Genomic DNA, 14,134 nt, shown 5'->3' on the forward strand with positions numbered 1-14,134 from the left:
CAAAGAAAAATTCAGAACCAGAATCTATGAGAGATGCCAGATTTCACTAGGTGACTACCAGAAATATAGATGACTTCCAATATGATTCAGAGGGAAGCACTGTCATATTGCATTTAATTACAAGACTCGCCATGTATCTTTTTATTCTTATAAAAAGAAACAAAATAGGATTGTCTTCCGAAGAATTCTATCTTGCTGTATGTGGCTGAAGAATATACTACATGTTTGCTAATCTTGGGAAATCTCATAATCTTCAAATATGTGAAATATAAGCACATACTGTAACAGATCCATAAGTAGTTTGCTTCACAGGAGATTTAAGAAATAAAATGGCAACATATCCAAAAACAATGGCCAACACACACACACACAAACACACACACAATGAGTGGAGAAAGAGAAAAAAGGCTGATGAAATGAATATTTTTTTTTTACAACATACATAACACCTGTGTGTATAAAAATATCCAAAATGCACAAAGTACTACTACAAATCAGTAAGAAAAAGAAAAATATTTTAACAGAAAAGTGGGCAAAGGATATGAATAGGCAATTGACAGAAGGGTACAAATGGACAAAAAAAAAAATCAAAAATCCTCACTAACAACTAAGGAAATACAAATCAGAGAGAGAACTTCACACCTATCCATATGGCAAAAATTAGCATGTCTGATTGTTTCAAGTGCTGATGAGGTTGTGGAGAAACAAGTATTTACATATACTACTAAGAATATAAATTTGCATAACCACTGTGAAAGATAACCTGTACATACAAGAAGATGTATCAGGAATGTTCACTACATTATTGCATATTAACAGCTAAATAAAACTGGAAACAACAGGTAAACAGTTACATAATATAAGGCAAGGAACTCCAGGCAGCTGTTAAGAGCCACCTAGATCTCCAAGCAACAACCTGAGCAGAATCTAGGAATCTGTGACATTCACATTTATTATCTTTAAAACTGAAAAGCTACCCTAGCCACAAATTAATGGACAATCCAGAGCGTTTTACAAAGTTAGCTCTGGACATTTCAAATCACTCCTTAACTTTGGTGGCTTCCCCTCAGGCACTGGTTGGAGACAACGGCACAGCATGAAGGCAGACAGACTAGCTTAAGAGATCACTCACGATCACTCACAGTGAACACATACTCTCAGTAATGGCGTGACACTTGAGACACATGACATCAGAGGAAGCTCTACCTTTAGCTACAATAATGTTCATCACAACAATTAACTGATCTCCTAGAAACTGAGAAAAGACACTAGAGAAGCCGTATTACCACTTCTCAGGTAATCCAGATCTAGAGCCACAGCTCTCCAATGTTACAGACCATGACCACAGTAGAAAAGGCATCTTAGAGTGACACCCAGTATTAACACCTACCCCACACACTCATGTAAAACAAACTAAAATTTCACAGAATGATACTTAAAATTACTACATGCCATGTGCTTTTCTTATTCAATTCCACTTTATTAAAAATGCTTGTCATGACCCATTAAAGTTGATTTTAGAACCCACTAATAACCCACTAATGGATTTCAGCCCAATCTGAAAAAATACTGACCCCCTAAAAGCAGCTGTTCTCTCCATTCTATCTCCCAATGCCACCACCACACCACTAAATTCATCTGCTACCTTGCTTGTACTCAGGCCATTCCACCCACTAGAAATACCTTCTGTTCTCCTCTCCCCCACAAAAATCCTATTAATTCTTCCAGACCTACCTAAAATCCCAACTCAGTCATACTTATTTACAGGCAGACTCTCTTGAAATGTCCTCTAAACTCCTAGAGCAATAATCATCCAATCACTTCATCTGTCACTTAATACTTAGTGACATTTACTTTGTCTAGTTATTATTCAAATATTATACTTGAAATTATTTTTCATAATCTTACTGAGTGCAAGGATTAGTCTTACACTGATACATGACCATTACTGTATCTTACTAATGCCTCACACATAGAAGAATATGGATTTTATTTCCTTATAAGAGCCGCAGTTTATCTGTTCCCTCCAAAGAGTTCAGGAAAAAAGGCCACCCATGGTAAGCTATAAGAATATTTTATTTTGGCAGAAACCTAAGGTCAAACTGAGACAGATATTCTATAGATCACCAAAATTAAATTAAATTGTGGTGACTAAACAGTCCAGTGAAAAGACAATTAAATTCAAAACTCTCAAAATTCCCAGAGAATTTCCCTAGAAGAAGGGCTTACCTGTATGGTGAGGCCTGGGGCCATGATGTTTAAATCTTTCTGCAGAGCTTGCTTCAGGTTTTCATCTATTTGATCTGTTTTAAAGCCAAGAACAACAGCTCTCATAACACTCAAGAAATATTTAATACTGAAACAAAACCAATCATTATCAGACCTAAAGTTTTCATGGTACTATTCTTTTATAGAGTTTAAGCCATTTCTTATATATATATGAAAACAAGTATATATATATATATATATATATATATATATGGGGGTGTGTGTATATACACATATTTAGTTTTCCTTTTGTATGGGAAAAAGTGTGACAAATTATTAAGCAAGGAAATTAAGGAAGAAAGATGACAAGCAGCTAGTTGAAGTTTATCCAATAAATGGAGAATCTAGGTTCCTAGTATTTTTTTTTCACTTTTTTTTATTGAGTTATAGTCAGTTTACAATGTGTGTCAATTTCCAGTGTAGAGCACAATTTTTCAGTTATACATGAACATACATATATTCATTGTCGCATTTTCACTAGGTTTCTAATCTTAATTCAGTGTTGTTACTTACTGTGTCCTGATTCTCATAAAAAAGCAAATTCCCATCTTCAGTCAAGCTTTATCCAAGTCTCCAAATAACTAAATTTCATTTCCATGGACCTCTGCCTATTATTTTAGATTTAAAGGGAGGAGGGGAAGGCTCATAGGAAGGTCTCTGAAGCACACAAGAATGGACAATAAAAAATGTCACTTCACTTGGCCTTATAACTTATGAATTTTCTATCTACCTCAACAGTACTTTCACTATTACTAAGTAACCAATGACCCGACAAATCAGGACAGACTAGTTCTCTTAACCACCACTCCAACAGTTCTCAATCATCAACGAAGAATGAATTGGTAGATTTCTAAATTGATTAATCATCCCTACGCCTGCCCCTAAGAAATTCATTAGAAGTTCCAGGAGGGAGAAGAGCAGCCAATAGTAGTAACCCAATCCCTGGCCAGAGCGTTCACGATCACAAATGAAAAGTAACTTGTGCAGAAGAGAGTTAACAGAGCAAGGCTGAAGCTGCTATCCTTAGAAAGGCCTGTTTGCAATTTGGCCTCAGGCTGTCACCTGAGAACGTGGACTTGGAGAGGATTTTCACTATTTCCAGAACGGATAAGAATGACTCACCGTGCCTAAACTGTTTATACAGACACTGTGGTTTATGAACAGGTACTTTCCTTCTGGGAATTCCTTCTGGGAATTTTCCTTCTGGGAACATTTTGGTATGTTCTAGGCAGAGGGTACCGACATGACCAGCCCTCAGCACAAATCCTGAGCAGTGAGTCTAACGAGCTTCCCTGGCAGACAACAGCTCACACGTGTCGTCACAACTCATTGCTGGAGTAATTAAGTATATCTTGTATGACTCCACTGGGAGAAGACTCTTAAAAGCTTGTGCCTGGTTTCCTTCAGACTTCCCCCATGTGCCTTTTCCTTTCAGTGATTTTGCTCTGTACCCTTTTGCTGTAATACATCTCAGCTGTGAGTGAGATTATGCTGAGTCCTTTAAGTCCTCACAGCAAATCATCAAACATTGCGGTGAATCTTGGGAAACTACAAAGCACAGACTTCTAAATTTCCCCAAATTATCTATCAACATAGCAACAAAGCTAATTTTCAGTAAGTTATCATAGTAAAAATAGAAGTCTTTTAAGTAATGATCTTTATCCAATCTCTACCAAGTTATAGAGTATACATTTCTGAAAATGGTTACCATTCTTTAAATCTCTTGGATGAGTAACTATTTGCTTAATTTAAGCAATTTTAAGCAAATTTAATCAAAGAAGAATTAAACTTAAGATAAAGAATGTTCTAAAGATAATTGCTTTAATTTAAATTCAGAAGAAACACTCAAATACCAGTGTTTACTAATATTATCACAGCATTATCACACAAACAAGTTGAACAAGATATCTAATTGGTTATTTACACATTTAAAACAAATAAGACACTTACCAAACAATTCAATGTAAACTTCTTGAAGTGTATGGGCGCTGCAAAACTGGTTCAGTTCGTGGTGGATTTTATTGAAGATTAAGGTCTTGTCATAATCTGCAGTGTAGTTTCTCACAATATCAAAAACTGAAACAAAGAGGTACAATCCATGTTTCCCCATGTATTCTCTAATTCAGCCAAGGTAAAAGTTACAGTAAAAAATATACACGAGGAAAAGTGCCAGTGAAATAGTCAGAACATGAAACCCAACTCCAAACCTTGATGTGTTCCTTGTGCCTAATTTTCCAGACATTATTGTATTTGTAATTCTAATGGGCAAACTCTGAACTCCATACTAAGGAGCATATATATTATCTTAGAGGTAATAAGGAACTGTCAAATTTTTCGAGCAAGGGCATGACACAATCAGATTTGTACTTTGGCACAGAGTGATAAATTGTGAGGCACAGAAATCAGAGGCAGGGGAAGAAGTGTAAGGTAATTATTCCAAGGCAGAAGTTTCGCTAAGACTTAAAGAGGGCCTGGATTATTTGAGGAACAGTGAGAATGAAAGAAGGAAGCAGCTGCAAGAGACCATTTTCAAAAAGGCAGGTTTTAAAGGTTGTTAAAAAAAAAAAAGATTAAAGTTTTAAAGGCTACAAGGGAAAGAAGCTAACATTTACGGGACCAGGATTTATGTCAAGCAATTTATATACATTAACACTAATTCTCACAAAAAATCTACTAATTCTGCATAATATGAAACAGAATTTCAGAAATGCGCCTAAGGGTACATACTAGACCAGACCAGAATCTGTGCTCTACTTGTTAAAACATGCTGCTTTCTCCCTTCAGACTGAAGGCATGTTCTACCGGTCTTGCCACGGAGGACTAGATGTAACTGGATTCCAGATCACAACTGATGGACAGGCCATCAGTAAATACTTGCTGATTAACTCATTCTCTAGGTCACTTCCAGATGAGTTGGTGATCCAACAGTTTTCATTTTATCTCTGGCCAGAAAATGAGCAATTTCTCCCCTTCATCCATTTTTCCAATCATATTCCATTCCTTTGATTTGTGACCAGGGAAAGTAGATGATAAAAAACAGGAAAATACTTGATTGCTGAAAAATATAATCTAAATCCACTTGACTGTAAAATAGCTTGCTCTCTGCTCTGAAATCCTTTTGCTATTTGTGCCTGTACCAGTGACATGAATTTTAGCATAACCTTACACACCAATATGCATTTTTTAGGTCAGTATCATGTTTTCTCAAGTAAAATAAAAACCCCTTAAGGAAAAGGCTCTAACTTCACCTTTCTGAATTTTTTTTGTCGAACACAGTATCCTGACATATTAAGCATGCAAATTTGAATAATAAGGATAAAAATAAAATGGTAGATCTTTTCATGTACACCCATGTTCATAGCAGCATTATTCACAATAGCCAAAACATGGACATAATCAAAGTGTCCACTGATGGATGAATGGATAAACAAAATGTGGTATATACATACAATGGAATATTACTGAGCCTTAAAAAGGAAGGAAACTCTTGACACACGCTACAACATGGATAAACCTTGAGGACATTATGCTAAGTGAAATAAGCCAATCACAAAAAGACAAATACTGTATGATTTCACCTACACAGAGTATTTAGAGTAGTCAAAATCACAGAGACAGAAAGGAGAACAATGGTTGCTAGAGGCTGGGGAGCGGGGAACAGGGAGTTACTGTTTAATGGGTAAAGAGTTTCAGTTCTGCAAGATGAAAAGAGTTATGGAGATAGATGTTGGTGATGACTACGTAACAATGTGAACGTATTTAATACCCACTGAACATTTAAAAATGGTTAAGATAGTAAATTTTATGTTATATATATTTTAGCACAATGAAAAAAAAACTGGGGGAAAAAATCAAACATTAAAAAAGGCCAATCTTACTTCACAACTTCTAATTAGGTTTTTGATTTGAAAAGCACTCCCATTCCACCTCTGTGAGTTTTCATCTTTTACCAAGAAAATGCTTTCCCCATACTAAGGACTTTCAGATTCCTTTGCAAGTTCTGGCAAATGTCAACTAGAAAAGATTTTTCTATGGTCAAAATCAATGTGACTAAGGAAATGATTGCTTACAGATTTTTAACATGTAAGGAAATCATTCCTCATCCTGACTGGATAAAATGCCACTTTCTCGAAATTCTAGAAATAATCAGTGACTGTCATGCTCTTAGATACACTTAGCTCAGAGAAGAGTAACCCATACAGTTGGAGAAAGTCAAGTCTGTCCAGGATTTGTGACCTAATTCTGTCACCACTCTTTAGAAATGGAAAATATTGCAATGATTATATATACATATATCTCAGAAATGTATGAGGTCATAAAACTTTAAAGGTACCTTTCTATTTCTCAGGGAATGTCTCATTTACAAATACTCTGATTATAACTATAAAAATAACAGAATAGATGGGTATCATACCTGCACAAGGGGCCAACATATTAACCACTTCTATTCGATCAATATAGATCATGACCCCACCACTAAAAACAAAGAAACAGAGAAATGTGAGCCAAGTACAAACTTATTATAGTCCCAGATTAATCCCATATCATCAAACATATCCCACACGAGAGAAATTTAGAAGGAAAATCTACACATATACTACTGATTGATGAAAAGGATCTCACTAATTACTACTCAAGTGACCCTACACATACTCACCTGCCTCTTTTCATAACCAAAGGCTCACCTCTATAACTTCTGTGATCAGATCAGCTCACATGAAGACTAGACTTACAACCTAGAGCTGCTTAGCACTTTGACCCTATTAACTAAAGCCAACAGCTAAAGCAATGCACTTCTCAAACTCTTCCATTAAGGAACCAGGTAAAGAGGTAGGGAGGCTAGCCACAAGCTGAAATTCTTTTGGTTTCCTGCCTTATCTTGGTCTACTTTTCATCTGTATTTATTCTAATATGAAAAAAGAACCACCCCCCCTCAAACCTTAAAGTAAAATCAACACTTCAGAAAGATAGATCTTGTTAATTACTGGCTTCCCACACTTCCTGGCCTACCAGCACAGACCCTGAGGGACATGTGAACCTCAATTTCAGACACATGAAGTTAAGAGACTTTGAAACTACACAAGTAAGCCTTTCTACCAACTTAAAATGACATTTTTTCTTGATAAAAAAGGGTTAATACCTGTTTGCTGAAAAAAATCTCACAAACACAGGAAAGCATGAAGATAAAAAATAAAATCTACCCAACAGCTCATCAGCTGCCAATTTTGAGTCATCTCTAAAGGGAACCCATAAAAGTGGGTTACAGATGGACCTAGGGAGAACCTGATATCAAACATGTTAACTTAAAACACAGGTGATTTGCTCCCTTTTTAAGAATATTTCTGTCCTTCCACAAATGTCAAGCCTCTTTTATAGGCTTGTAATAGTGATATTTTAGTCATTTAAAATGCAGAATTTAAAACACACTTTAAACTTTACTTTCTTTTCAACTGCACTTCAATGTACTGATTATATTTTAGAAATAATCTGGGCCCTGCTTGCCTTTCTCTCCCTAAAACCATTCAGGGCAGTGATTTTCAAAGTTAAGGTCCTCAGACCAGCAGCACCAGTATCACCTTGGAACTTCTTCTGGAAATGCAAATTCTTGGGTCTCTTCCCAGACTTCCTGAATCAGAAACTCTCAATTAGATGGCATTTAATACTACAGATGATAAGAATGTGAGCTGATTTCATTTTAAACTATCTGTCGCTGAGAGTTTAAAATGGCTCCTAAGACGGGAAGTTCCTATTTGGAGATATGGCTTTTCTCAAATAATACTCAGAAGAGAAAGCCCCCTGGGTTCCTATCATGCCTATTTGAAAGGTGTTTAAGTGCTCACAGTTTATGAACAGAAACTACATCTGAAACAAAGGGAGGTTGGTAAGCAAGGGGAATGCTTACCTTGTTCCACAAGGCACATTTTTAACTTCATCAGTTTGTAGTGTTGTCTGGGGAGGAAAAAATATCTCATCAATACTCAGCACACATATCACCAAAGAACCTCTGATCTCAAAAGAAAACCTCTAGAGAAGCGCTGAGAGGTAAGTACAGGAGAGCTCCATTACGATTTCAGTCCCCAAAGATTAGCTATCAGAGTAACCTCATTTTGTATCCTAGCAGACATGAAAGACTAGAGACAAAATATTTTATAGCTAATGTCTGAATCAAGACACACCAGGAAAGTTTCAACATTCAATCTCTCAATCAGTCCCTTACTTGCTCGGAGCTAGCCTGGGACTGTAAACTACATGGATTACCCACAAGGATATTACTGCTAGGACTTGTACTCTGAACTTTGATATTTAATACTAACATTACTATTTACAATGAAGGTAAAAGGTAACTGTTATATGCATACAAGTAGTCTACAACTTCAAGGGGCCCCTGAATTCAACAGTAACCTTTTCATCTAAAGCTATAGCCAGTATTTTAGCTCAGGCTCTAGTGATCTCAGTCTATTCAACTTCCTTTTTAGTAAGAGTGCCACCATCAGCACTGCTTTCTCCTAGTGAACCAACAATCTTGTACTTAATTACTCTGCCCTTGTCACTACGTAGTTCGGGTCCAGAATGACTCTCCACTGCCCTCTAAGGCTTCCAATAGGTGAGTACATACTGACTATATTCTGGACACACTACACCTAATTACTAAGCCCACAGAAACATGGTACTTTATGGAATACAAAGGAAAAAGGAAGCATGGTCCATTTCCAGAGCTCACAATCCAACCGGAAATAAAGATCCTTACAAAGCAATCCATAACAGGTACAAATAACAGAGTGTACACTGAATTGTTAGGTATTAAGTGACAGAGTAAAGTAATTGTTTGAAAACCTCTCTGAGGTGAAGTATTTATAAGCCAGGTTTAGAGGAGAATTAAGAACAGATAAGGCAGAGGAACATCTTAGGTTCAATAAATACTCTATTCAAGTACACAAAGTTGAGGACAACCTGTGTGTCTAGGTGTCAGGAAGCAGTTGGCTTGCCTGGAACAGTAGGGGCAATATAGACCAGAGGTGAATTCTGAGAAGAGCACATGATGACATTAGTTAGAGGACCCTGGAATGTTTGCTGGGGGGCTTGGGCTCTCCCTAGTCCATCTTATATACAGCCACAAAATGTACCTTTCAAAAACATAACTTCTTCATCCCTTGGCTTACACCTGATGTGGTTCTCTATTATGTCTGGAGACAAGGAAACCAGCTGAGTAGCTAAAGTAGTAATTTATTCAGCTTAATGAAGTAAAGGCCATGAAAACCGAAAGCTGTCATCTAAGAGACATAATAGAGGAAGGGTTTGACAACTAACTGCATATAAAATTCCAGAAGGGAAAGGAATAGAATATTAAGCCTAGGGCTAAACGATTAAGGTAATACTAAACATTAGTGACAGGCTCTAGGTAGAGTGAAGGAGCTGATAAAGAGATGAGCTCAATTTATTTCCTTCAAAACTTTAACCAAATTCAATTTCCATATTCTGCATCAACTTCAAATATACATTCCTACTTAAACCTAAAGGATACTCTGTACCCAATTTTCAAACCAAAAAGAACTAGGAAAGAGTTCAGATGTTGTGTCTTCAGTTTAACATCCTATCTTCATGTACTTTTATACTTCTTTTATATTACCTCAAAAATTATTTTCCCAGTATTAGTATTTATTTTATAAGTTTTTGGTTATGTTATATACATTTTAAAGGCTGAAGGTTTTTATATTCCCTAAGCATAGTTTTTTTCCGAACATTATATATAGGATCTCACATTTCCCCAAGATGCTTCTTATATATTCCTTTCAAATGCCACGTCTGTTAAGCTATTTGTTTATGTAGGCTATGTCTTCTTATGTGTTTCAAAAGTTTCTAAAATAAGTTTGTCTTATTCTTATAAGAACAATTTCTTAAAAGGGTTTTATTAATATAATTCTTTCCTAGAACATTGCTATTTCACATATAAAGACAGAACATTCCTATTTAGTCACACTGGCTCCAGCATTTAATCTTTTTTGTAGATGAAAAGTAAAATAGTTTACACAGAAATCTTTTTACTAATTTCATTTTCATTTCTTATGATAGTTTATCATGCTATTTGTGTATGTGGTTACATATATATACACATACACACAACACATATCCATATAATGTATACCCACACACACCATATATTTGTTATATATGCAATTAAACTTTAAAACCTATTTCTTATTGTCTGTATCTCTTTTATATTTCTCTGCATCAGTATGACTCAATGTACTGAGCTCCAAGAAGGCAGAGACAGATCTGCCTGGCTTTGAACAAGATCTAAAAGAGCCCCCAATTTCTAAGGGTCTGACAATGCATTATAGACTATTTAAGCTGTAGGTGAGTTCACATAATTAAAATTTCTTCTTTCACAGAGGAGTAACTGAAGTCTAGAATGGTTAAGTGATTTTTGCAAAGTCATGCAACCAATTGGTGGCAAAGCCAGAGCAAGAACCAAAGTTTGCAGGTTTCTGGCCCCATGTTCACTACACCATACTGCTTCCTGAGAAATCAGCTCAATTTAACAATTTCCACCACAAGTAGAAAAGTTAGAAATTTAAGTGTGTTACAACCATTGCCTTCAAGAAGCTTGGAGACTTTCTGGGGAAAAAAAATACATACAAAAACTTAAGAGGATAATACCAGACAACATATTAAAGGAAATAAGATCAAGGGCCACAATTCACAAAACAGACATTAAGAGCTACAGAATAGGAGGAGAGAGATTTGTGATGAGCCTTAAAAAGACTGGCAAGATTTAGACAGGAGATAAGGAATGAAGGGAAAGATGGTGAGAGAAGAGGTGACAGCATCAACCAAGGCAAGAGTAAATACAATAAACATGGGAAAACAATATGGAAATCAATCTGAAGAACCTATACTTCACCTTAACAGACACAATTCTTGCCCTAAGCCATCTAAAAGGGAATTGGAAGGAAAACTGGAGGGGTTAAGTAATCACAATGAAACTCTCACTTAGCAGGAAGCCTAGACTTCAAATTTCCTTAGTCCTGTTAGCAGCAGATAATAGACAACCTTCTGAATCCAATGATCTATGATCACACAGAGCTTGCAAAAGTAGTAACCATCCAATCCTGTTTTGTCATCTTGTTATATCAAAAGATATTTACTAAGTGTCTCCCATGGCCAAGAAACTATTCATAAGAACCAGGCACTCATTTCAAATATCCTGGGATGCTGTCAAAACAGAACACTCACTAAGGCTCCACATAAAACTGTGCTTAACGTTCCAGGCAAAAATGTGTGGCAGAGAAGCTGTGTATAAAAATTCAGATCCTCCATATGAACAGTAGCCCAGGAGCTTGCCGCTATGGATACCAAACACCGTCCTAAACCAAATAATCACTGGTTTGTATCACTGGTTGAGTTGTCTTAAGTCCTGCTTTTAGTTTGACAGCACCAACAGAAAATCTGCTGCATACCACTTCACAGATGGGAGAAGTCAGTCCTTCCAAGCTATCTAGCTCGTGCTGCTAATACACTTCAAGAGAGTGAGGTTGTTCAAAATCATAACTTACACTGTGACAATTGTACTTTGAACTTTAACTCCTGCATTTAAGTAAATAGCACCATTTGCTTAAGCAGTAAGAAAATCTGTCTCCACCCATGAATGTGGTAACTGTTCCTGTCACACCTGTCTATCCAGTGTGGGGGCTTCCCTAGGTAGGAATCACTCACCTGCACAGATCTGAACGTAGTAATGAAAGGCAACATGATATGATAGCCTGGTCCACTGGGGCTAGTTAGTAAAGCTCCTCCCCTGCAAAAAGATGTTTTAATTGGACAAAATTATAAAGAGAGAAATTCTCTTTCCAAATCTAAAATGCTATAATAAATATTTACTCTTATGCACACTACTGACCTACTAAAAACTCACTCACATGAGTTACTCATGATGAATAACTAACTACTGGTCCCTAAAATATCTGCCACACCTAAAAGGGTGAAAAGATCAAATTAAACTGCTGATGTTACACTTTGTTTAATAGGCTCTGCCAACCAGACCTCTGGGTCTCCAGCACCACTCTCAGGTACAAAGATTCTCCTTAGTCTTTAACCTTCCAAGAAATACTTGTGAAAAAAATTCAAATGGCTCTTGGTTGATGTACTTTAATTGTACATAACATGAGCCAGATCAAAACATAATACATTTAGTCACCAGGCTGGCAAAAAAAGATAACACAAACTCTCAAGGACGGAGAAAATTTCTGAGGCTCAAGAGTCTTTTAATCTACCTACAAGGCAATGAAAATACTGGGGGCATAAAGTGTCGATAAAACTAACAACAAAAAATTAGCACAGAAAATGAAGGGTGAGGGGATAAGACTATAAATAGATAGGATATAAGTAAGGACTTCTTCTCCAAATTCTAGAATGTAAGAAACCTGAAAGCACATCCTGGAAGTTATAAAAAGGAGGCATTTTAGAGGCAAATATAAAAAAGAAGTCCTGCTTTACATAGTGAATAGTAAATTCATAGAACTTAGCTTCCTATCTTGAAAATATGAATAGGCTTGCAAAGAATTCATAACAAATAATTAAGAAAAGATGAACTGTTTGAGGTCCATCCCTAATTCTTTGAGAACCATATCTTGAAATGTTCTCTCCGTGGCTTTACTATCAGGAAGACGATGCTGAACTAGATAGAAATACAGACTAATCTGTCTTTTTTTTTTTTAAATGCAAGACCCCCACCTGCTAAGACATATCATTAAAACTGTGTTTGAAACTAGCACTTCACAGGGAAGACTTTCTAAGACTCAATATGGATCTAAAAGGAGTTTTAGGTGATGATGGAAGCCAGCAAAAAGTTGGAACTCTTTCAAATACATTATTGAAATTCTCCAAACTGTCCTCTCTCTGTCTATATGTAAAGAACTGGGGTAACTACATTGAAGGAAGAGCTATTCATCTCAGCCAGAGAATAACATATTCCACACCATTCCTTTCCTCAACTTGAAAAGGGAAAGGTGGGAGGAGGGTGGCCCATCAGTGCTGTGTTTGCCTTCCGAGGCCCAGGAATTTAACAATTGTCGTGGTCATTATGGCCTTACAAGTCAAAATCAGACACCAGGACCTTTTAAAGGAAAAAAAAAAAAAGGAATCTAAGAAACAACCACAAATAGGACCATAGTTTATAAACAGTATCTACAGCTGCAAACTGAAAGCCAGTACAGCTGTGTGGAGTTTTAACAATGATTTATCCATTTTTTTCATCTACAGGTGGAAAGACCAGTGCCTTCCACTCTTCACTTTTTTTCTGCAAGTAACTGATTTTGCTGTCTATTAGCAGTAACTGTAGGGTGTCTTAACCTCTGCACCCGATATACATAGCACTGAAACTGTCCAACACCTGGAGGGTGCTCTGCAGAGGCCTGCCACAGGCCCCCTACTCTCCCTAGGGCTGCAACGAAACCGCTTCCTAGGACTGGAGAGAGGTCCCAGACACTGCAAAGGGAACAACTTCCCAGACTCTAATGGGACTTCCCTTTCTACCTGCACATGCCGCTCACCTGTAGTACACGGCCAGGTGTCCTTCTTCGATCTTGTGAATGGAGGCGTAGAGGAGGAGAACCACCAGACCCACCACTCCAGCCACCAGAACCCGGGCCTGAGTCATATTCATCCTTGTTCCTCCTGGATTAGGAAGGAACGGAGTCCCAGCCCCATGAGTGACAGGCCCACCTCCTCCCGTTCCCAGTTTTCCCTCCCGCGACCTGGCGCCCTCCCGTCGGCAGAGCCGAGGAGTCCTTCCCCTTTTCGCTCCTCGCAGAGCCCGCTTCCTCCTCGCCGGCCCCTCAGCCCGAGGCGGCCCGTGGGTCGCCCCTGC

The 14,134-nt window shown here is 37.3% G+C and overlaps 1 protein-coding gene across 3 annotated transcripts in view; it reads right to left on the reverse strand.

Annotated features, from left to right (window-relative positions):
• ERLIN1 (ER lipid raft associated 1) overlaps positions 1-14,134 on the reverse strand; it is a 30,205-nt gene that overhangs the window by 15,829 nt on the left and 242 nt on the right. For all 3 annotated transcript variants that reach the window (XM_072971758.1, XM_072971759.1, XM_072971760.1), the window contains exons 2-7: positions 13,818-13,941; positions 11,983-12,064; positions 8,171-8,217; positions 6,683-6,744; positions 4,219-4,344; positions 2,230-2,303 (exon numbers count right to left, since the gene is read on the reverse strand). In XM_072971758.1, coding sequence (XP_072827859.1) covers positions 2,230-2,303; positions 4,219-4,344; positions 6,683-6,744; positions 8,171-8,217; positions 11,983-12,064; positions 13,818-13,930 — 504 coding nt within the window. In that variant the 5' untranslated portion in view covers positions 13,931-13,941. The remainder of the gene's footprint in view (positions 1-2,229; positions 2,304-4,218; positions 4,345-6,682; positions 6,745-8,170; positions 8,218-11,982; positions 12,065-13,817; positions 13,942-14,134) is intronic.

This window comes from Vicugna pacos, chromosome 11 (genome assembly GCF_048564905.1).
Source record: "Vicugna pacos chromosome 11, VicPac4, whole genome shotgun sequence".
In the NCBI taxonomy this organism is placed as follows: domain Eukaryota; kingdom Metazoa; phylum Chordata; class Mammalia; order Artiodactyla; family Camelidae; genus Vicugna; species Vicugna pacos.